Source organism: Periplaneta americana, chromosome 16 (assembly GCF_040183065.1).
Source record: "Periplaneta americana isolate PAMFEO1 chromosome 16, P.americana_PAMFEO1_priV1, whole genome shotgun sequence".
NCBI classification, from domain to species: Eukaryota; Metazoa; Arthropoda; class Insecta; order Blattodea; family Blattidae; genus Periplaneta; species Periplaneta americana.
Genome location: NC_091132.1, coordinates 45,089,748 through 45,115,386, shown reverse-complemented (window position 1 = coordinate 45,115,386; position 25,639 = coordinate 45,089,748). Strand labels below are relative to the sequence as shown.

Below are 25,639 nucleotides of genomic sequence, written 5' to 3'. Positions count from 1 at the left end.
ATAGATCGACAATTGATCAGATTTTTTGTATTCGACAGATAATGGAGAAAAAATGGGAGTATAAGGGTACAGTACATCAGTTATTCATAGATTTCAAAAAGGCATATGACTCGGTTAAGAGGGAAGTATTATATGATATTCTTATTGAATTTGGTATTCCCAAGAAATTAGTTCGATTAATTAAAATGTGTCTCAGTGAAACATACAGCAGAGTCCGTATAGGTCAGTTTCTATCTGATGCTTTTCCAATTCACTGCGGGCTAAAGCAGGGAGATGCACTATCACCTTTACTTTTTAACTTCGCGCTTGAATATGGCATTAGGAAAGTTCAGGATAACAGACAGGGTTTGGAATTGAACGGGTTACATCAGCTTCTTGTCTATGCGGATGACGTGAATATGTTAGGAGAAAATACACAAACGATTAGGGAAAACACGGAAATTTTATTTGAAGCAAGTAGAGCGATCGGTTTGGAAGTAAATCCCGAAAAGACAAAGTATATGATTATGTCTCGTGACCAGAATATTGTACGAAATGGAAATATAAAAATTGGAGATTTATCCTTCGAAGAGGTGGAAAAATTCAAATATCTTGGAGCAACAGTAACAAATATAAATGACACTCGGGAGGAAATTAAACGCAGAATAAATATGGGAAATGCGTGTTATTATTCGGTTGAGAAGCTCTTATCATCCAGTCTGCTGTCCAAAAATCTGAAAGTTAGAATTTATAAAACAGTTATATTACCGGTTGTTCTGTATGGTTGTGAAACTTGGACTCTTACTCTGAGAGAGGAACATAGGTTCAGGGTGTTTGAGAATAAGGTGCTTAGGAAAATATTTGGGGCTAAGCGGGATGAAGTTACAGAAGAATGGAGAAAGTTACACAACACAGAACTGCACGCATTGTATTCTTCACCTGACATAATTAGGAACATTAAATCCAGACGTTTGAGATGGGCAGGGCATGTAGCACGTATGGGCGAATCCAGAAATGCATATAGAATGTTAGTTGGGAGACCGGAGGGAAAAAGACCTTTAGGGAGGCCGAGACGTAGATGGGAGGATAATATTAAAATGGATTTGAGGGAGGTTGGGTATGATGATAGAGACTGGATTAATCTTGCACAGGATAGGGACCGCTGGCGGGCTTATGTGAGGGCGGCAATGAACCTTCGGGTTCCTTAAAAGCCATTTGTAAGTAAGTAAGTAAGTATGAATACGAACATTCGAAGATTTTCGAACCCATAACTTCTTCGCCTTTTAGTTAAACATGATTTGAAACGAGAAAAACTTATTTCCACGTCACATGAAATGATGGGAGCAAACTTAAAATAAATGTTTTAACTGTCACTGTTTTTTGTTCGATTTTCAGCAGTTGCTAGCTGATCTCATATCTGAGAAAGATAAGTATATCCTAAATTTTTCTCGAAAATAGTTTTCAATTTGTGTGTCACTACTAAGGCAGGTCCCTCGATGATTTGATCCATGGCTATGGACAAATTTTCCACCAATTTAAGGGACTGCAATGTCTTTCAATGAATGCCGTTTCCAGCCTTTAGTTTGTGTGTGGCACAACTTACAAGATATAAGCTCTCCATTCGAAGAAAATAATGCATCTCCTCCGAATTCCTCCATGAAATTCTGTACCTAAAATTTAAAAAATATATTTTCAAATTTCTATAATACCCATTCGAATAACACGTATTTTCTAATTCCTCTAACAGACCATTTATTTGTAATTCTCTGATTGTCATTGGCTTCAACATGACACATTTTCCTCGTCCGTAGATGTGACCACTTTCTTAGTACATAGACTGTCCTTGAGCGCTTATAGCGTGAGCTTTGTGTACATTGTACCTGTAACCTTACCATGCACACGACACACAAGTCCCCAAGTTCCAAGCTTTGGTAATAACTGAATATTACAGTGTATACTCTTTCCTTTTTCAAATTCGATTTATTATTCTTATTTGTAAGAGAGTGAGAGCTATGCCACGGGCTGTGCTGTAATGTAGTAGTTGTGGAGCTCAGTCCGTACACAGTGTGTGTTATGCAGAGCAGCATCGTCCGTGTAATCGGGGCTTTTACAATTTTGAGCATACCTGACCTAAGTTGTCGTGCACAACGACAGTCTTCGAGGTTTATAGTACGTCCGCTCAAATGAGAGCCACTTGGAACGTGCGATTCGACACACTTACCGCAGGGAGCAAGTAGGCACGCGACTCCGAGCAGGTTCCATGTAAGCAACGCTGCGTTGCCATCTCTCCCTTGTGAAGACTAAAGCGAACCTTCGTGTGCGTCTTATAATACAGAACTAAAACACGAACAGCTCTATTCAGAGTCCGTTGAGTCACTATTTAAATCAATTACACAAGATTCCAAGCTAACTTCTAAGGAGCGATAATCACTTTCTTTTGTCTTTACATGTTCGATATACTTTACCTAATGCTTTTTATTATTAATGTCATCCATCATATTTGCTATTAAGCACATACTTCTTGAACAGATTTATTTCCCAATGTATTTTCTGACCGGAGATTTCTGTTCAGTTCCGAACAAACGAATTCTATGGCATTGAGACAACAATGGTAGGGGGGGTTGCAGACGTAGTACAACATGGCCGTGTTTTGATGATAGTTCGTTAATTACATACATCTTTTTCCATGATGGCTACGTTTTTTGTTGCGCGAGTCACTTCTGTAGCGGCACTGGTATTTTTCAATGGTGTCCGGCACTTACCAACATCGTCTTTAAAATACGTATAAATACTAATAATAATTAGCACTGTTTCCTCTTGTACAATCTTACCGCGTCCTAATGGCGATTGTGTGGATTTACGTCTACGACTATTGTTATCCGTTTTCCAAAAACGCCACATTATAAATACTGTGAATTTTATTAGTTACAACAATGTAATTTATTCGTCAAAACAATAATTCCTTTCTACAATTCGCCTTAAACGCTCTCGTCAACAATTGGATTTTCACTCAACAAAATCTCCACCGACGACAATGACAATTTACTTGGACTAGTACGAACAACAATGAACTGTTAATCTTAACTAATATTTACAAAGCACTATTTACAAATCAGAACTATCAGTTCTCAGTTCACAGTTCTTCTATCTCAGTCACTCGAGTTCACAGTATCTCGAACCACAGACCTTCAGAGACAGTTCACTGTACTCGAACTCGGGTCCCTCCAACTGCGGTCCACTGCACTCGAATTCAGGTCCCTCCAACTGCGGTCCACTGCACTCGAACTCAGGCCTTCGGATGCTGACGCAGATGCGGACGCACACTCGAGTCGAACTCCGGTACACAAGACTGGCTTGCTTGCTCTGGCTCTCTCACTGACTGGCTGACTAATCAACTGGAAACTGCTGTCGTTCCTTCGCGTCCGTAATTTATAACCACAGCGACGTAGCCTCGAAGGTTCCACGCGTCTCTAGAGATGGCACTCCAGAGAAATCCAGAGCCCTCTCCTCTCTACCAGCACCAGATGCGCGCGCAAACTCGTCGCGTTGACGTAATACACCCTCTCTCTTCTCTCCACCGCGCGACGTCACTCAATGTTCCGTGGAGCCTGTGCGATCTGCTTTCTTGCGGGACGCTGGTCGTGAGTTCGAATCTCACGTCGCTGTTACAATACAATCATAATGTATGGAACACAAAAGCCACAACATACATTTACGGCCTTCTGCCTTGTTCTCAGCTAACTGTACCTTTACTTGCGTGCTCGTCTGAAACCGAATACTATATGAACTTGTTCTCGGAGCACCGACTTAGATCTGTCAACAGCGCTGGCGTACCAACAACCAGCCGCGTGCTTCAAGATTGAAATACCTGACGCCTTCCGCTCAAGGTAGGTGCAAGTGGCTCTCATTTCAGCGGACGTACTATAGTTTTGAATCATTAATAGAACGTCAACTACGTCACAAACAAGATGCACGTATTTCCTCATAGTTCCTGTGCCACGCGCCGAAACACGTCACGCCAACATAGTCATGAACTACTAACCTTATCTCTGTACGGTCCCTAGCCATCACTACCCGCTATGCTCACATACTGATGTCCTGTCATGTCTACTTTGTAAAATATTACGAGGAAAAGAACTTAACGGTTTTCTGAGTCAATGAAATGACAAATAAAGTAGATAAAATTATTCATTTCAAGGCGAACAAAATGTAACTAATTCTGAAAAATTATGTAAGAAGTAAAGAGGAACCAGTTTGGAATACAAAGGAAACAGTAGTGACGCTCTCACATACAGCTGACATTTTTTCTCGAACTTCTTCGATAGTGTAGAAGCAGACAGGTATAAATATTTAAGAACTGACTTCAGAAGGATATATTCATTAATTATTGACACAGTAAAATTAATTTTGTGCGAGATCGTGCGTATTTGCTTGTTTTCCGCACAGAACCAATACGCGGTAAGTGTGAAATACCACATTCAGTATTCCCAACGTAACACACATAACAATTTCCCTCTTCTTACCGCTTAAGCGCGACATTCATTTTACTGCTCTAGGCTTTTAACATATTATTTTTAGAGACGTTTAACATAGTAATAATTATAAATTGGAAACTTACCACTGCAATTTCACCAAAATTGCAATGTTAATTATTGTTTTTAAATATTTTCAAAAATTAAGTAAAATCTACTACTCCACGAAACTTATTGCATTCCTGATACAAGTAACATGAAGGAAGCCGTGAAAAAATCAACGAGATTCCAGATGCCGATGTTATTACAGCAATATGTTATATAAATAATATTGTTAAAATATTAAAATGAAAAATAAATCATTACATAACCTTACCGTTTGTTTTAAGTTCGCATTTATATACTGGAAGAAAAAAAAGACAGACTTATATGACGGCCTGCTGGAGTATAGTAAACACAGAAAACATTTTACAGCAACAATGTTGAAGAAAGATATTTTGGTGTTCCTAAGTTGGCGTCATTAAACAGAAACCAACATGGAGATTTCATTGCAACTAATTAGAAATTCCTCTTTCAGGTATGTAATAAACGATCTTCGCACAAAATAATGTACGATACACGAGCGGTATGTTTGTTTTCATGTTCTCGGAAATTAAAAAAGCTCAACTACGTTTCGCTTTTTCAATCTTTTCCTCGAACATGAAAACGTCAACATACCGCTCTTGTAACGTATATTACTATTTCCGTTTGAGGCGGTTTTGGTCTCTCTCTTTAGGTCAGGAATATTTTCATCTTACGTAGAGAGCGAAATTTTAGGCCTTAAAACGTGGCATTTTAGGCGCCTAAAATAGGCTATTAAACTCCTTTATTTAGACTCTATAAAATAAGAAATAGGTTTTTTTTTGTTAAAGAATGTCACTAATACAAGATTCAACATTTATTTAATGCAAAATTCTAGGATTAAAAGAAACTTCCACACATTTCATATTTTACAAGGTGCACATGCATACACAAAATGAAGACATTCTGTCTTTAAGTTAGTGTTTTTCATTCAAAAATCACATTTCCAAAGTTTGCTTCACAGTAGATGATCAGCACCTATTGTGGCTAGTGTGTCGCTCACTATTGTACTTACAAATGGTGAGAAAAGAGGAAGGGGTTGTTATCTGTCTTGGAATGTAAGAGAATGTTTATTGGGGTACAACCCAGCGAGTTTGTGTTAAATTGCTGACAGACAGAGGGAGATGATATAATAATAATAATAATAATAATAATAATAATAATAATAATAATAATAATAATGATAATAATAATAATAATAATAATAATGATAATAATAATAATAATAATAATTTATCCCGCAGGAATTCTTTTACATGCCAGTGAATCTACTGACATGAGCCTGTCGCATTTAAGCACACTTAAATGCCACTGACCTGAGCCGAGATCGAACGCGCAACCTCGAGCACAGAAGACCAGCGCTATACCGACTACGCTACCCAGGCCGACTGAAAGTTGGAATTTTAGAATTGAAAGATTGTAAGAATGAAAAGGGGTGGCTCGGAGATACTTCTCTATTGTGTTGTTCACCGCTAGGAAAGAGTTCTTGTTACCCGTCTTCGAATGTAAACGGTACAGGATGTTAAGAAAAACAGTAAACAGTTGCGAAAAATAATGAAAACATTAAAAAAAAACTTAAATATAGGCACTATCGTCGAAATAGGAACTTTTAGGCATTATAAAACTCCTTTATTTATACCTATATTTCCATGAAAAATGTAAATATTAAATCTCAAACGATGAAAGAGTAATGGAACGGAGAAAAATTCTCTCCGGCGGTGGGATTTGAACCCGGGTTTTCATCTCTTCGTGCTGATGCTTTATCCACTAAGCCACACCGGATACAACCCCGGCGCCGAACAGAATTGTCTCTGATTGAGTTCCAACTCTTGGGTTCCCTCTAGTGGCCGCCCTCTGCACTACGTCATAGATGTCTATGAACATAGGACCGAAGTCCACACTTGTGCTGAGGTGCACTCGTTATGAGTGACTAGGTGGCCGGGATCCGACGGAATAAGCGCCGTCATAAATCACTTCGTGATTTACGCATATCATATATATTATTTCAATGTACCGAAGTGCATATGATATTTCCATGCAGATATTCTGCGTCATCATACGATGAAAGAGTAATGGAAAAGTACAAAACGGAGAAAAATTCTCTCCGGCGTCGGATCCCGGCCAACTAGTCACTCATAACGAGTACACCTCAGCACATGTGTGGACTTCGGTCCTATGTTCATAGACATCTATGACGTAGTGCAGAGGGCGGCCACTAGAGGGAACCCAAGAGTTGGAACTCAATCAGAGACAATTCTGTTCTGCGCCGGGGTTGTATCCGGTGTGGCTTAGTGGATAAAGCATCAGCACGTAGAGCTGAAAACCCGGGTTCAAATCCCGGCGCCGGAGAGAATTTTTCTCCGTTCCATTACTCTTTCATCGTATGATGACGCAGAATATCTGCATGGAAATATCATATGTACTTCGGTACATTGCAATAATATATTAAATCTCAAGTTTGTATGTATGAAGGAAAAAAATAAATCTACTGTTTTTGCCTAATTCCGCTCTCTAAATTCATACGACATTTCGGCCAATAAGACGTCAATACTACATTACGGCACAACGATACTCTGGTAATGCCACGTTTCGGTATCACGGACATAATGGTCATCCGACTGTGTTGGCTGTATCGTAGCACTACCAGTTACTCGATTGTAACGTCTGTATCTTGGCAATGTATATAGTTCTTATTCGGTTTAGAATCACTTTAATTTTCATTCCGTCACTACTTTTACAAAATCCTGATTTATAACTAAATTGTTGTTGTTGTTTTCTAATGCCAGGCGTTTGACAGTAAAGTCATTTGTCCTCTTGCACTCCAATATTTTTCGAAGATATTATCATGGTCAGCCAATGAAGCACAGATTCTGAGGTGTTCCGAATCCATTGTTTGGTTTGAGTTGCACAATGGGCAGTTAGGGGACTGATATATTCCAATTCTATGCAGGTATTTGGCCAAACAGTCAAATCAAATAAAACATAAATGAATAACATACTCGAAGGCAAGAGTCTACTTTCCCATTCATTGAGCCTAAATGTCATGTAAGTGTAGCAGTTAAACATGATGCCAGTTTCGACACAAGACTTTATTATTAAAGTACAAATCATTTTACAAGTTTGAAATATTTTGAAATTGAACCCTTAAAAAGAAATTTATAAAACTATACATGATATATAATACCGTATTAACATTTGTGTATTTTTTACCTTTTTATTTCTGTCTACTATATTCATATTTTTATTGAATGTCACTGGTTTCTATCTGATAGTCAATTTATATTGAAATAACGTGTTATCTCTTTTTCGCTTTCTTTTTTCTCTTGCACAGTATGTTGTCAGTCTGAATTAAGTTAATTAGTGTATTTAGTGAAGTATTTTTGTAAATGTTATGTTATATTATTGGCTAACACCACACCGTACACGAGCCTGACTCTTACGCATGGTTGCCAGATGTCCCGATTTGGCGGGACATGTCCCGATTTTCACATAAAAATCCCGCGTCCCGCTTCAAATCGAGATGGGATCCAAAAAGTCCCCCTTTAGGAAATTAACATCACATGTATAATTTTGTCATTACCTAGTAACTATTTTCTTCTAAATAACTACATTAAATTTAATTTATACAACGATGCAGAAACATAAGTTTTTTTAAAGAGTTGTGTAAGGTAAGAAGCAGACGATATAATTAAGGTGGAACTAAACTTTCTATATCACTGTGTCAAACATTCTCACAATTGTCAGCTGATTGTGTAGGATAATTATTTCAATATTCTAAGATAGCCAGAAAATACAGTTGTGAAATAATAGTTGAAAATGTCTTATGGCCATTTTCAGTAGTAGACCTAATGGCAACGTACTTCAGGATGTTAAAAAAAAAAAGAAAAAGAAGTTTGGCGTTCAAACAGGGACATAAAAAAATGTTCAGAAACTTTACTATAAGCATGAAGTACAAACAAAATTGTTGTGTTTTTTATCATTTATGCGATGAAAATTCTGCAACTATAATTAACGGTCCATTAAAAATAAAAAAATATATATAATATCTTCTGTTTTACAAACAGTTCACGTTATTGTGCTGATAACGCTCCAGTAAATTTTGGAAAGAACAAAAATGCCTACACTGCTTTGAATGAACATAATAAAAACATAGTTATAACTCGACCGAGGCGAGTGGACACGAGGGCGTAACGTGAACTATAGCGATGACGCTATACGAACACAGGAGAAGTGTAAGTGGCGCTCCGGGCTGCAGAACTTCACTGATCTTGGTCGAGTAATACTATTGGTTGTCCATAAAATTTGGTCAATTTGTGTCAGACCTGATTGTAATGCTTTTAAGTACAAAATAAGCGTTTTGTAATTACACCATAGACGTATGAGTTTAGTGGATCAACTAACGAGAAAAATGTATCTTTTAAAAGGTTTTTTGAGTGGCTTGATATGAAATGTACATAAGAAATATGCCCACAAGATTGATATCTTTAGTTCCAGAAGTTGTAAGGCTGCTAAGGTATTCTGGAGTTGCAAAGTCATATTTTGTGTCACAAGGGAATCCACCTAAAATACTCTAGAAATAAAGATAAACTTGTTTAATGGTATCTAGGGTTTCTTGTAAATGTTGGGAGTATTTCTTCAGCAAGCAGATTTACTCGTAAAACAAGTCAGAAAAGTGCCTAAATCTAGAGGTGTTTTCTGATTTGAAAAACAGCTTTATGGATCGTAGGACTGAGCAGTTTTATAGGTCTACTATTGATTCCTGAATTATTCCCAGATCTTGTAATGATCTGATGTTAACATTTTAAGGAGGAAGCAAATTCTAGAACGTTTTTATTAAAATGGAAATTTTGATAACCATATTAGTTTTTTTTAACTTCACAAAATTCTTGTAGATGTTGGTAGTACTGTTTCATCAAGCAAATTTAAAACAGCAGTCAGAAAACTGCCTAATTGTAGAGCTATCTTAGATGTTACATGATTTGAGAAACAATTTTATAAATCGTAGCAATGAGCAGTTTATGGGTCCACTATTGCTGCCTCAATTATTCCCAGATCTTGTAATGACTTGCATTTAACAGTTCAAGGCGGAAGCAAATTCTAGAATGTTTATATTCAAATGGAAATTTTTATAACCATATTAGTTTTTTAAAGTGATATAAAGGAATAGTTTTTGTTCTCTCTCTCTCCCTGATTTCTATCATGACATTAATTCTGTCCGTACTAGTATCACTCTCAAACACTGAACGTAAGACATTATTTATTTTTTTTATTTTATTTATTTATTTATTTATTAACTTTTTATTCTTTATCTATTAATGTCTTCATTTTTTATTTTTTTTTGTTTCTTTATTATTTCTTAATGTTTTAATTTTTAATTTATTATTTATTATTTTTATTTTTTATTTTTTTATTTTCTATTTTCTATTTTTCATTTTTCATTTATTACTTTTAATTTATTTGTTTATTCATTCATTCATTCATTCATTCATTCATTCATTCATTCATTCATTCATTCATTCATTCATTCATTTATTTATTTATTTATACTGGAAGAGTTAAGGCCATAAAACCCTCTCTTCTATTCAACCAGTAATAGGCGTGCTGAAAAAAATTATGTCCCCCCTTGGTAAATCTAAAATCTGGCAACCCTGCTCTTACGGTAGTGGCTAGAAACACTTTTTGTCTTGTACTTTTGAATTGTGCTCTCTTTCAGCGTATTCCGAATCTCACCGGTCCGGTGGCATCAATGACGTCACGTTGCAGCGAAATAAGGAACAAAACTGCTGGAAGGATCGATGGCTGTCATGGCGACTGTACATGTTGTTGTCTACGCTAGCAAAATTTTGCGAAATTTTCGTACTCCCATCTCGTTCAAAGAAAAGATAGCATAAAGAATTTATTTCTTGAACTAGTAGTAATAACGGGTCCGTTGACATGTTCGCTCATAAGCCATTAACATATTGTTTTTACGTTGTGCTCATTAAAAACAATACAGCAGAACTAAAGCAGAACACACCGCCATGACACAACAGTGCACGATGTCATTCGTCTGCTAATTCCCGCCCTATACAAGAACCAATCAGATTCACTGATGGCGGCTGATGGAGACTGCCACTACCTCTGCAAGTTGATGGCACAGGTGCGACACCGGTGAAGCATCAATGACGTCGTCGGTGGAATTCGGAACGCCGTGATGCCATCGGATTGCTCACCGGTGAGATTCGGAATACGCTCTATCACACACCCGAAGTTAGAAAACATGGCTGCATGTTTTTCAATCGGCTTCAAAGATGGCGGCGCCTTGGTCAGTGTATGTTGCTTATATGAGATACGGTGATCCAGATGTCACTTCACAGCTTGGATTTTAACTTCTGCACGAACACGACACACTCCGTGTGTGGGTGAGCCACATTGAAGATAGGTTTGCCCTCCTCGTCCTTGTACTCCGAGTATGGTATCCTGTAGACAGCATCCATGCCCGTGTCACGGCAGATGCGAATGCTGTAGACATTTGTGCACCTTGCCCAAACCATCGGGTAGCCCAAGGATCGCGCCACCTGGCGAGCGCGTACCGTCAAAGCCTTTGCGATACCTCTGCCCCTGGCGGCGGGATCCACTGACAATGCGTAACCGTAGAGCCCTCTGTCCGTACCCGTTACCTTCCAGATATTCGCATTATTCTCCACGAAACGCGCAAACTTGGCGTGAGGATCGTTGGACAGACTTTTGTTGGACGATTGTTCAGAGTCGTTGTCTTTGGGACTAGTGTGATAGTTAATAACTACTCCTAAGATTCGGCCGTCTTCCTTAGACACGGCGAGTAGGGACGCACCCTGAGAGAGATATTTGAGGCCGACGATCTCGTCTGTTCGTTGGTTGGGAGAGGCCCCACTCGCCGCTCTGACAGGCGATTCAGTAAAGAAATATTTTCTTAAAAACTCTGCGATTCTTTCCTTGTCATCTTCTGTAGCAATTACAATGTCGTATTCATCACTCATTTTAATTATTGCAGATCCGATTTCAGGTGAAGGTTGATATGATGTGGTCATAATGTCAGCAGCGGACAATTTCTGATTCCAGGATTCAATGTGGCAGCCCTGCATATTGAGATAAATAAAGTGTTAGCTGCAACTTCAATTGTTACCATAATACTAAGACATTTTTTACGTGTAGGAGTGTGATTTTTGGTAAAATATTAACGATATACGTGAAATGTGTTAAAATTTAATTCTATCCATGAGAAATGCAAATCCTTGAATGAAAGTTCAAAATTAAATGAAATATATCCGCGAAGTTTAGAGAAATTGATAAAAATTCACGAAATTACTTAATAATCACGAAATTTTCAACAAAGAGGATGACAATTTGCTTCACATGTATGTGATATCTGTTAACGAGGTACGCAAATCTTAGCATGCAGGCATGTACGCAAAGTTTCAGGTACTACTTCCAGGGAGCACCCCAAGCAGACAACGGTTATTTATCTTTCCCGCAACAACTGCCTTCTTGAGATGAAGGAGGCAGTGCCATCACTCCCTAACAAAAGAATGAAATTCAATTATGAATTTAACTAATCATGCAAACAATTTTCTGTTGGTTTCAAAGGAATTACTTCAATAAGAATTTTAAACACGTTATTTTATTGTCTTTTTTTAATTTCTTTGAGATTCGAAATATGCGTGAAATTGCTTCCTTTCTTACGAAATAAGGTCCCTGAGCCAAATAACGCCATGTATACCTTTAACGCCACCCTATTAAAATTTGTTAACGACACAGGTTTTCGGCAGTGCACTACTGTAGCCTGCATTCGCTTGCAATCTAGTGATGAAATGAGTTACTAGCTGCCCGCTGACATTTACGAGTGACATTATATTCCATAATTTTCCTGTTGTGTGTTGATAGTGAATGGCTGTTCTTATATCAAGGTAAGAGGCAATATTTTATTTTGTGTGTTAAGCAAATAATAACTATATTAAACTATATATTTTCGTGATCCTTAAACATTCTTCTATGTATAGAAAGTATTTGCTATCTATTAAATTTGAAAATGCTAGAGAAACAGGCATGTCATGTTATCAAGTACTCAGTAGCGCTTTAACGCCATGTGGCGTTAAAGGTCTACAGACAAAATTTTAGGTTATGTTAGTACTAAGGCTGACAGTACAGCATCAGTGTGAAAACATCAGGAAAATCACTAAGCTTTCAACTCACAAATGTTCAGAATGTGCAGTGATGATATTGGTTCAATTGCTTATCGAACTCTTATTTTTTTTTATTTTACATAACTTAATTGTTTTGTTTTACTTATTGGAAAACATTCATATTAAACTAAGGTAAATGCTTTTGTGTTTAATAACTTTCTACTGTGTCACATTGTCTCTTTTTTTTAAAGTAAGGAATCACTGGAAAACATATTTTCCTAATCCATCTGGTGTTTCAGTTTCAGATCAAGAATCTTTCATTAGTATTGAGTGATTTTGTATATTTTATTAACAGAAACTCAAATTTAGTCGCTTAGTTCAATTTGTGTTGCTTAGGAAAAATAATTAATTAACAATTATAAGTGTATAGGTTGAAAGAGTAATGGAACGGAGAAAAATACCCTCCGGCGGTGGGATTTGAACCCGGGTTTTCAGCTCTACGTGCTGATGCTTTATCCACTAAGCCACACCGGATACAACCCCGACGTCGGACAGAACTGTCTCTGATTGAGTTCCAACTCTTGGGTTCCCTCTAGTGGCCGCCCTCTCCACTACGTCATAGATGTCTATGAACATAGGACCGAAGTCCACACATGTGCTGAGGTGCACATGTATCCAGTGTGGCTTAGTGGATAAAGATCAGCACGTAGAGCTGAAAACCCGGGTTCAAATCCCGGCGCCGGAGGGAATTTTTCTCCGTTCCATTACCCCTTTCATCATATGATGACGCAGAATATCTGCATGGAAATATCATATGTACTTCGGTACATTGAAATAATATAGTGTATAGGTTACTAGAAAAGAGGTGGCGTTAATTGGACAACCTGTTCCTAATAACGCCAGTTTACAAATTTTTCCTATTTGAGTTCTAATTCTTGTTCGGTATATAATATATCAATTTTCATTGTGCTATTTTGTAAAGAAAAGATTACAGTTTCTATTTCATAATTTTCGTGTTTGTACATAACTTATTTCCAGAGCAAAAGTGACTGAAGTGTTAAGGTGGCGTTATTTGGTACGTGTACCTTATTCGTCGAAATTAAACCATTTTAATCACCGAAATAAGAGTAAAATACTAACCATAAAATCACACCCCTATTAATGAGTCAATTATATTTGATGGTATTTTCCTCTTACTTAGATCCAGGCTATAAAACAGGTTGACAATATTCTTGGCGGAAAAACACTTTTGTGATACAAGATGCAATATAGATGGACAAGAAATGATAATTACAATGAAAAATTTTATACAGTGCTTGGCTGTAAAGATAAATGCTTGCGGAAAATATTAGTGTTTACAGAATTTTTAAATTTACCAATAATATTTATTTAAAGATAAAATATAAAATCAATATAAGCTTAATTGACAGCGAAGGCATTTGATAGTGTCTTACTTACTTGCTCACTCACTTACATATGGCTTTTAAGGAACTCGGAGGTTCATTCCCGCCTCCACAAAAGCTCGCGATTGGTCCCTATCCCGTGCAAGATTAATACAGTCTCTATCATCATATCCCATCTCCCTCAAATCCATTTTAATATAATTCTCCTATCTATGTATCGCCCTCCCCAAAGGCCTTTTTCCCTCCGGCCTCTCAACTAACATTCTATATGCATTTCTGGATTCGCCCATACGTGCTACATGCCCTGCTCATCTCAAACGTCTAGATTTAATGTTCCTAATTATATCTGGTGAAAAATATAATGCGTGCAGTTCTGCGTTGTGTAACTTTCTCCCTTCTCCTGTAACTTCAGCTCTCTTAGCCCTGAATATTTTCTTTGAACTTTATTTTCAAAATCCCTTTAGCTCTGTTCCTCTTTTAAAGTGAGACTCCAAGTTTCACAACCATACAGAACAATCGGCAATATAACTGTTTTATAAATTCTAACTTTCAGAATTTTTGACAGCAGACTAGATGACAAAACCTTCTCAATCGAATAATAACAGGCATTTTCCACATTTATTCTGCGTTTAATTTCCTCCCGAGTGTCATTTATGTTTGTTACTGTTACTCCAAGATATCTAAATTTTTCTACCTCTTCAAAGGATAAATTTCCAATTTTTATATTTCCATTTCGTACAATATTCTGGTCATGAGACATAATCATATACTTTTTTCTTCTCGGGATTTACTTCCAGACATATCTCTCTATTTGCTTTGAGTAAAATTTCCGTGTTTTCCCTAATCGTTTGTGGATTTTCTTCTAACATATTCACGTCATCCGCATAGACAAGAAGATGATATAAGCAGTTCAATTCCAAACCCTTTCTGTTATCCTGAACTTTCCTAATGGCATATTCTACAGCAAAGTTAAAAAGTAAAGATGATAGTGCATCTCCTTGCTTTAGTCCGCTGTGAATTGGGAAAGTATCCGACAGAAACTGGACTCTGCTGTACGTTTCACTGAGACACATTTTAATTAATCGAACTAGTTTCTTTGGAATACCAACTTCTATAAGAATATTATCCACCAAATCGTACACATTATTTTAATAAAAAGGGACTCATGACACTTTCATATGCTAGAAACCATGTTATAATCAGAAGGAACAAGAATAATTTAAAAAAAGGAAATTTTTAATTAAGCGACATGTCATGAATATAACACGGAATATCACTTAAAAAGTAATGGGCTTTCATTGCGAAGACATTTTAATACCGATTACTGTGTTAAAAAATATCGTGATTAATAAATACCGATATTCAGAATAATAATTTTAAGTATTGCTATTTCAAATTTCAGACATTATGATAAAAAATGATAAAAGAACTACTTCAGTCAATAAAGATAAGGAATGAGACAATTTTGTTAATTTTACACAAATTATATCGGTGCAATGGAAGTGAGAAATGGATTACGAAACAGCAGAATAAAGGAAGATTACATAAAACAAGGTACACAATTATTCTAGATTACCATACGTTTGACAATATAAATTAATCAGAGAAGAGGAACTTAGAAAAATACTTAAACGCTGTAAAGATAATTTTAGGCCTAGTCGATGTTGTTGTTGTTGATGATGATGATGATGATAACATATTTTAGAACAGTATTTGGATACACTTACCTAAATAAATAATATTTTTAGTCAGAATGAAGTGTTAACAGCTTTATACAGACACCTTGAATAACCACCTCACAATGAGGCGTTCGTGGTAACTCTATAACTTTTTAGCCTATAAAATTTGCATAACATGACAGAAAGTAGTTATCTGACCTTCCTTCATACAAACTGTGTCGACGACAAAGATATACGATAAAGATAGGGGGTTATTCCACAAATGTATCGTGTTGTACATTACAAATAAATTCTTAGTAAGTAGTAAAAATACTAGAGTTTCCGTTCCGCGAAACACTTTTCTATAGTAGTACTTTACCACTCCGTACTTATAAATTACCAATGAAGTTTCATGATTGTGCTCCATAAAAGAACTAGTATCTATAGCTTACTAGCACAGTCTAGCATATGCGGTCACGAAGCTCAATATGTAATAAATATGCATCCATAGATAGTTGCTAACTCCTAGGATCGCTACTATCGCCTCATTACAATCAATGCGAAATAGTACCTGCACAGTCTATTGTTCCTAGCAACCTCAACAACTCAAGCTTCGTGACTGTATGTGTGTGTGTGTGTGTGTGTGTGTGTGTGTATGTATATATATATATATATATATATATATATATATATATATATACTAGACTGTGTTATTAGTGAACTGTCAAGTATTCTCTACCAATCAAAGGAGACTAATACATGTACTAATGCGATTTAAATATATTTATTTCATGACATTAAGATATGTTTTGATAAATATGTGCTATAGAATATCTTTTCTTGCTTCTGTTTTCTTAAAAAGAAACAATTTCACCTCCTTTGACACCATTTCAATAATTTTGTAGTGTTTGTAATTTCGTAATAATTAAGTTTGGGGTTGAAGATCGTTATTAGTGGCATCTGTTGGCTAATATGGGAAACTATCAAGGAGCATTATGTGGAGATATAGGAAGAAAATGATGACAATAAGGAAGTAAATTTTTCATTATTAAAGAAGTAAATTAAAATAAAGAACATTGCAGTGTTACGAAATTCATAGAACCTACGAATCTTTGCTATATAACATACCTTAAAATCGCTAATTAAAGAGACAAACATAACCTAATTCGATGAATGAAATACGTAGATAACCAGCTGCTTCATATTATGTCGTAGTATGTTTATTGATTTGACGTCACTAGTAGCGATTCATTGGTAATTTACAACATACTTTAATTCTTTCGTTAAATAGAAAGATACAACTCCATACTTTACAACATCTTTCATTAATAATTTGTAATGTACAGTACAACACCGTACCTTTGTGAAATAGTCCCCAGGGATGTAAAACTCAAACTGGTGTGTGGGCCATATAACCTAATCAAGAGAGATATTTTACAATTCATGTTTGATTTTCCGATAAGTCAGTTATTAAATACAATAAATAAATTTTTCATTTTTCAATCTTATGACCTATCAAACTAAAACATTATTTAATATATATAAGCGAGAGAGCACAGATTGCAGCAGATCGAGACAAGAAAATTTAAATGTGGGACTACAGACCTAAATACGAGTATTTCATTGAAATTGGTATCATATAAATGATACTTTATTAGAAACTTATGTAAGTGAAAGTGGTTAAAAATAATAAATTAAATGAACAAATAATACATTAAAAGAACAGACAAGCGCCACTATATGGGCATGCAATTAAGCAATTTATATTGGCATATATCTTGTACTGGAGGTCTGCCAACGTTTCTCGCTTACCAGATGTTCTAAATCTGGTAAAATATTTGGGACTGATAAACTTTGGTAAAATTTTTAAAATTTTCATCTGTAAGCTGACTTTGTTCAACTCTAAGAGGGATAAAAATTGTTCGCAAATATAATATGTGTTGCCAAACACTGAAAGTATTTTAGCGGCATTTATTTTTATTGTAGGATATTTTGCATCTAATTATTTTGAGTGAAATTCAGGTAAGGATGCATTTGTAAAATTCCTCTTGAAAGACTGAATCACACTGGAATTCAATAACTTCAAGTTACATTTGAAGGGTTCAGAACCATAGTGGGCCAAGCGCCATTTACTAAACTCGTAGAAAACAAGGGTTAAAAGGAAGTTATTAGCATAATTCAACGGAAACATATAGAAAGTAATATAAAGTATACATATTAAAACTAAATGATATGTCAATCTTCATTAAACTGTGGTATTCACTTAACTTTAACCCTTGCTTTCTCCGTTTTTAATAAATGGCGCTTGGCCCACTATGACTCTGAATCCTTCATTTCTTCTTCAACGCTTTCAACATCAACTGTGCAGAGAGCAGATAGCAAAGAAAATGAAGATGTGATAATGTTGGACATGTTACATAATAGCTGATAGGGACATATTCTCATAATTTTCAATGACACTCTGTAATGATGGAAAGTGAACAAAGTTATTATTAGATATCTGATTTTCCCACAGCCTAAGCTTGCTTTGAAGGGCTCGAATATGATCATAGAGCTGTGTGATAATTTGGTTCTTTCTCTCAAGTAGCAAATTTAATGAATTGAGATGCTGTGTGATGGCAACCAAAAAAAAAAAAAAAAAGCTAAGTCAATTACCCAGGATTTGTCATACAACTGTTTGATTTTCATATCTATCACAAGAAAGAATCGTAGAAATGAAGATAGGCAGACAGAGAGCTCCCCTTCCTAGTGATAAATGGTGAAAATAATAATGCCGGTATTGACAAAAAAAAAAGTTGTTTTCTAATGCCAGGCGTTTGACAATAAAGTCATCTGACCTCTTGCACTCCAATATTTTTCAAAGATATTATCATGGTCAGCCAATGAAGCACAGATTTTGAAGTGTTCCGAATCCATTTCTTGGTTTGAGTTGCACAATGGGCAGTTAGGGGACTGATATATTCCAATTCTATGCAGGTGTTTCCAAACAGTCATGGCCTGTTGCCAATCTAAATGCAGCTACAGATGATTTTCGTGGTAAATCGGGAATTAACTGTGGATTATGATGCAGAGAGTTTCATTTTTTCTCTTGAGATTGTATTATCAAATTTTGTTTGTTGAAGTCTAAGTATGTAGATTTAATAAATCTTTTCACAGAGTAATACGTAGATTTAGTAACAGGTCTGTAAGTAGCAGTGCTGCCCTTCTTTGCTAAAGCATCCGCATTCTCGTTTCCCAGGATTCCACAATGGGCTGGTCTCCAGTGGAATGCAATTCTTTTATTGAGTGATATTAATTGAGAGAGCATTTGAGTTATTTCTGTTGTTTGAGATGAAGGTGTGTGTTTAGAGACTATTGCTAGAATAGCTGCTTTGAAGTCTGACAATATAACTGTATTCTTAAATTTATTGATGTGGTATGAATAACAAAATTAAACAAGAACGTGACGTTTAATTAAAATAAAGATGAAGATACGCATCGGAGCGAAGAAAGAATAGATTTTTGATAACAATAAAAAATAGAAAATGTATTCTGATCAAATGATTTTATCGTGCGGGTATCTGGGCACAGGTTTACACGTGGGTGCTGCGCGAAAGACGTTACGACCGCTCAGCCAAGTGCGTGAATTTCAAGCAAAGATATTCGATGGCGGAAGTACTGCGTATGGCTCTGACAATGTAAATAACGAAGGCTATTCCTTTAATTAAATAAAAATTAGAAAGTGGACAGACACATCGGAGTGTAACAATACTAGAGATGTGCGTTATTTTAATTTGAATAGGTAATATTCACACACCATAGGCTTGCTGTACTATAAAATCTCAGATTTCATCAACAGCTGCCACAGATCTGCTTGCAGTTCACGCCAAGAACATCAAACACAAAATGACACTCCTCAGAGTAAGTACAACTGTTTAACTGTTCAAACTATTAATTTTTATTTATAAAATGTCTATTCGGCGAGGTTACATTCCATGTACGAGTATTATAATTTTTCTTTTAAGTGTTATAATTGGATGGTTTCTTTCCGAAACCTGCTATTTTTAGTTATTTTTACAAGAGAAGAAAAATTGCTGGCTTTGAATTATACGAATGAACTTAAAAAATGAGTGTTTATTCTAATTTTACAGATATTTTATACTATTCTATGTACTAAATATATTAGAACACTTCATAGTTTACCAACAATTTCTAAATTAAAATATAAGATAATATTTATTTATTTATTCATTGACTTGTTTATTTACATATTTATTTACTTATTTATTTATTCATTTATTTAATAGCTAGCTAGAGAGTATAAATTAAATTTATAAAACAAAAATGTTTCTAGCCACTACCGTAAGAGCGTGGCTCGTGTACGGTGTAGTCTTAGCTAATAATATAACGTAAAATTTACAAAGACAGTTTACTAAATACAGTAAGTAACTTAATTCAAACCAATAAATAATACACAAGAGCAAAAAAAAAAAAAAGAATAAAAAGAAAGAGAAAAAGAGAGAACAATACATTTAATATAAATTGACAATCACAAAGAAATCAGTGATCTTCAATAAAGACATGAATATAGTCTACAGAAATAAAAGGTAAAAAACTACATTTGTTAATATTATATACCATTAATAATTTTATAAATTTCTTTTATAAAAGCTTAAATTTTAAAATATTTCAAATTTGGAAAATGGTTTGTAATTTTATTATAAAGTCTTGGGCAGAAACTAGCACCATGTTTAAGAGCTGCACTTGTATGACATTTAGGCTCAATTAATGGGAAAGTAGGTTTGGGCCAGAAAAAATTAGAAGGTTTTGGAAAAAAATACTTTTGTGCGAGATCGTGCGTATTTGCTTGCTTTCCGCACAAAACCAATACGCGGTAAGTGTGAAATACCACATTCAGTATTCCCAACGTAACACACATAACAATTTCCCTCTTCTTACCGCTTAAGCGCCATATTCATTTTACTGCTTTAGGCTTTTAACATATTATTTTTAGAGACGTTTAACACAGTAATAATTATAAATTGGAAACTTACCACTGCAATTTCACCTAAATTGCAATGTTAATTATTGTTTTTAAATATTTGCAAAAATTAAGTAAAGTCTACTACTCCACGAAACTACGTTTCGCTTTTTCAATCTTTTCCTCGACCATGAAAACATCAACATACCGCTCTTGTAACGCATATCACTATTAAATATCTTTTTTAGTGGTAAATAGTAGGAATTCGCAAAAAAATAACTTTATCGTTGGATTCAGAATGTACGAAGTAAGTTTATTATGTTATTGGGTCAAAATCAATTTTTGGGCAAAATAGCAGTTCTTGGAAGCAACGAATTCAATTTTCATTAAACAATTTTTCCAGTTGTGTTTAATATACTCGTACGGCGAAGAAATTAAACATAAGGAATTTTTGCATTCTAATATATAACTTACAGCTTTTGGCCAAATTTCTATCTCGTAGACTCAATTCGTACATGTATATAAGGAACTAAAAGTGTGAAGATACAAGGATTATTAAATACATTTCTAAAGATAAGAGCATAATTACATCGTACGATTTTATAGTTAGGTTAAATACATACATTCAATGATGACAATGATAATTTAAGTAACTAGTGAATAATGCTTGTTGCTACTTACTGCGTATATTATTTTGTGATAGTATGGATTTAATCCGGCATTCATCTTTGTTGAACTGAGAATTAGTCATATTCAGTGTAGCAAAATACCTCTACAGATTGGATCGCACCAAGGATCGAACCCAAGACCTTCTGGATGCGATTCCATTGTATTACCACTGGGCCATATATAATGAGAATTTGTGCAAAATCAAGTACATAGGCACACTTAAATCATATAATTAATAACTGAAATAAGCTTCATTTTTAGGATTACTCCGGTTATTGCAAAAAAAAAAAAAAAAGCGTAATAAATTACATCAATTTAGTTTTTGTAAATAATAGTTCAGCAAAATGAATTATTGTTAAGAAAGATGTGAAACATAATATCGCTGTCCTGGAATAACAGAGAAGCAATTGCAAAACTGGGATGGATATTAAAAACATCCCTATGTGACTATTTAAAAGTAATCAAAATATATATTTTGCTTTATTTCGATTGTCAGAACAATTTTTTTTCAATATTTAAAATGATTGATTTTGTTTTTTGATTCTCCTGAAAATCATTCTAGGTTAAACCAATGTTGCACTTATGTCGTTGTTCCTCCACAACAGCGATATAATGCTGCAGTATCACCTTCATCACATCAACTTTATTATGTAATGCTATATTCTTTATGAGAATATAATTACAGTTATGTAGAATAAGACTGTCAAATTATGATGCAATAATTCCATTATCCTATGTAAATTAAAATGGAACTGTGATAGATAATAACACACGGAGATCATGCAGTAAGATTTCTTACAATCAATGTAATAAATTGCGTTCAGTTTGCAGTTGTCGCTATCGTGGTTGCAGCAGCTTTGGCCCAAGATCATCACCACCATAAGCTGCCTGCCGTAGAACACCATGTGGAAGAACATCACTACGTGAGTCTTCCATGTTGTGATATATCAAAAACCGCATTAATTTTTAATACTCGTCTACCTTCATATTTTTCGTTCATTCTATAAACTTCTGTGACGTCCTATGAAAGCAAATTGTCATAACCTGTTAATAAGATGATAGATCAACTGAGTGAATATACGTCACAAGTGTTTTCATCTGTTACTTATCTACCTCTATCTAAAATAATATTGGCAGTTTTCTTAATTATAAACGCTACTCGTACAGTGATTTCGTATTATTATTATTATTATTATTATTATTATTATTATTATTATTATATTATTATTACTTTTTGATACGAGTATGTAGCTTGATACATATTTAAAATCTATTATTGAATGTCCAGTATGGGAACACGATTATAAATCACTAGCGATCTTACACACCATTATACATCACTTTTACAGCACGAAAATATTTATAGAAACCATTTATAACCTATAAGATTAAGCAGGACTCTGCTCATCATTAACTAAGTAAAAAATGTCCACCACAATGTTATAATATAATAGGCCTATTCGTATTGAATGATTTGTAATCTTGACTAGTTACTATAAAATTTCCCGCTAGGATTCGTTGTAATATGAGTAACAGTAGTAGCAACATAAGAAAGACGAAAAGAGCGAATTAAAGAATACTACAATAAGAGAAAGCGCATTACAGATTACCTATCTGTTGCAGCGAAACGCCAAGGTTTATGAAGGTCTGATGACAAGACGAGGTCTATGACATGTAGCCCCAAGGTTTGTTAAGCGTAGCCTCGAAGTTTGTGTCGAATACAGAGGTACGTGACGTATATTCGCGTAGTGACATATCCTCTACATAGGTCGTAGGAATCGGTCTACTTGGCGAAATTTGGGGCGGTTAGATGGGGTTATAATTATCAGTGTTCACGTCGTGTTTCTAAGTATGCTCTATCATTTTCACGTTATCACAGTTACTTAAAATGTGCTAAGAAATGATGTCTCTATACTAGTTATTTATCAATCGATTTGAAAAGCTATAGAAGAGTATTTTATCTATACTAATAATAAATCTGTAGCCGAAATTTTTCTGGTAATTTTCGATTTTACAAAAATAATTGGTTCTAACATATATAATTAACCACCCTGAAGCCGAAAATCGCATTTTTGAAATTTTTGTTTGTATGTCTGTCTGTATGTTTGTTACCTTATCATGCGATAATGGCTGAACCGATTTATATGAAAATTGGAATATAAATTAAGTTCGTTGTAACTTAGATTTTAGGCTATATGGCATTCAAAATACTTTATTTAAAAGGGGGTTATAAGGGGGCCTGAATTAAATAAATCGAAATATCTCGCTTATTATTGATTTTTGTGAAAAATGTTACATGACAAAAGTTTCTTTAAAAATGATTTCCGATAAGTTTCATTCTTTACAAAAGTTTGATAGGACTAATATTTAATGAGATAAATGAGTTTTAAAATTAAAATAACGCATCTAAGACGGTGCAATGAATTAAGAACAAATGACTTCGTCTATAAGGGGCCTTGGACATCAACAATCGAAAGCTATGAAAGATAGCCTACAGAGAATGTTTCTGTGTTTGTATGAAGTAATATCAGAAGCTAAATTAACCGATTTGTATAATTAATTATTATTTCACCATTGGGAAGTGTAGTTTCTCTAGATGGACATAATGCTATAATGTTATTACAGTAACGTCTGAGTAAATCGAGGACAGGTAAGATTAAAATAGCTTCTTATGCACAGAAAATTTGATAGGCTTTTTGTACATTCGTTTTCTGTATTTCTTAAAATAATATTTATGTGCACTCATTTTAATCTCAGAGAATTAACGAACAACGAGAGTGTATTGATTTAGTATGCAGTAATAGTACGTTAGCTTAGCAATCCATTATTTTATAATTCAAATTTTAACTATGCTCAATTGAATCGTGTTAAAATACATAAAATATATATGCAATAAATGCAATGCAAAAAAATTGGGTAATGAGCGAAGCAGATTGTCTTGCGCTGTTGTAAAAGTTTTTCCCTGGATCAAACGTCCTATTTTAATTATGTAATTACTTTATATTTATTTCTAACAGGTGCAGCGGAGCGCACGGGTACGGCTAGTAAATTAATAAACTTACAAAGTCCAAAACTTTTATACTTTTTTACGACTCAAAAGTTAAAAAAATGTGAATTTATGCCCAGTAACTATTGAATACACAAAATGTAACTGAAATAGCACGTTGCATAATAAAATATGCGCACTTCCTTATATCTGCAATCATAAATACAAAAAAGAAGTCCATCAAAATAAGGCCAGATGTAATTGATGTATGATATATTACAGGCACACCCGAAGTACGAGTTCAAGTATGGAGTGAAAGATCCACACACCCACGACATCAAGGAACAGCATGAGAAACGAGATGGCCACAAAGTCGAGGGCCACTACATGCTGGTGGAACCTGACGGAACTATCCGTACTGTACACTACACAGCTGACAAACACACCGGATTCCACGCTCACGTACAGAGGTCTGGACATGCCGTGCATCCTACACATCATTAGAAGAAAACAGTAATTTCCCAACAACTCGAGCGTCAGAACTGAAAGTTTTTGTAGGAAATATAAGTGTATGAAGAAGAAATAATTCTAATTTTAAACATCGAGAAAGAATTATTATATTTAAAACACCGTTAGATGACAGCAATAAATTATTCTGATGTAAAAATATTTACAAGGGACAATCCTAAGTCGGAAATTGTATAGTCACTTTATACTCTTTTCTTATTTACACAATTACAAGGTGATATTATTTAGAATATAAATACAGAAAGTTCTGTAGTTGATATATTATTTATATAAAAGTTTTTGAAACGATGTGGGTGTTTTAACATTAACTGAAAGAAGACGAAGATCACTGGACTAAAAAGAGAGAGATCTCGAAAATAACATTTTGTGAAAAGACTGCTAAAAGTTACTGAGATAAACAATTTATTTATACATAGAAATTGACAAGGATTTAAGGAAATAGAACAATTGCGTGAAACGTATGTATTCGAAATAAAGTAATAAAATTCAATACATTACACTTTAGTGGGGTTTATGTCATATTCATTTATATACGCAACCCGTACACCCAATAATTCCGTGACTACTGTATGGAAAACCTGAATGAATGAATGAATGAATGAATGAATGAATGAATGAATGATTGAATGAATGAATGAATTAATTAATTAATTAATTGCGGGAATTGGGAGGAGGAACATTTAATAGGTATGGGAAATCGCATCCATGTAAGGCAGTTTGGGT

The 25,639-nt window shown here is 34.9% G+C and overlaps 2 protein-coding genes across 2 annotated transcripts; one reads left to right on the top strand and one right to left on the bottom strand.

The window, feature by feature from the left end:
• Positions 1 to 10,014: 10,014 nt before the first annotated feature.
• LOC138691020 (arylalkylamine N-acetyltransferase-like 2) lies at positions 10,015 to 15,923 on the bottom strand. The gene is made up of 2 exons (XM_069812666.1): positions 15,843 to 15,923; positions 10,015 to 11,668 (listed from the first exon to the last, which is right to left on the bottom strand). Exon 2 carries the CDS (start codon positions 11,618 to 11,620, stop codon positions 10,922 to 10,924), a length of 699 nt encoding a protein of 232 aa, XP_069668767.1. The 5' UTR covers positions 11,621 to 11,668; positions 15,843 to 15,923; the 3' UTR covers positions 10,015 to 10,921.
• Positions 15,924 to 19,297: 3,374 nt separating this feature from the next.
• LOC138691378 (cuticle protein 18.6-like) lies at positions 19,298 to 25,389 on the top strand. The gene is made up of 4 exons (XM_069813284.1): positions 19,298 to 19,450; positions 19,575 to 19,673; positions 22,227 to 22,325; positions 24,671 to 25,389. The coding sequence occupies exons 1-4, from the start codon at positions 19,298 to 19,300 to the stop codon at positions 24,890 to 24,892; spliced, it is 573 nt and encodes a 190-aa protein (XP_069669385.1). The 3' UTR covers positions 24,893 to 25,389.
• Positions 25,390 to 25,639: the final 250 nt, after the last annotated feature.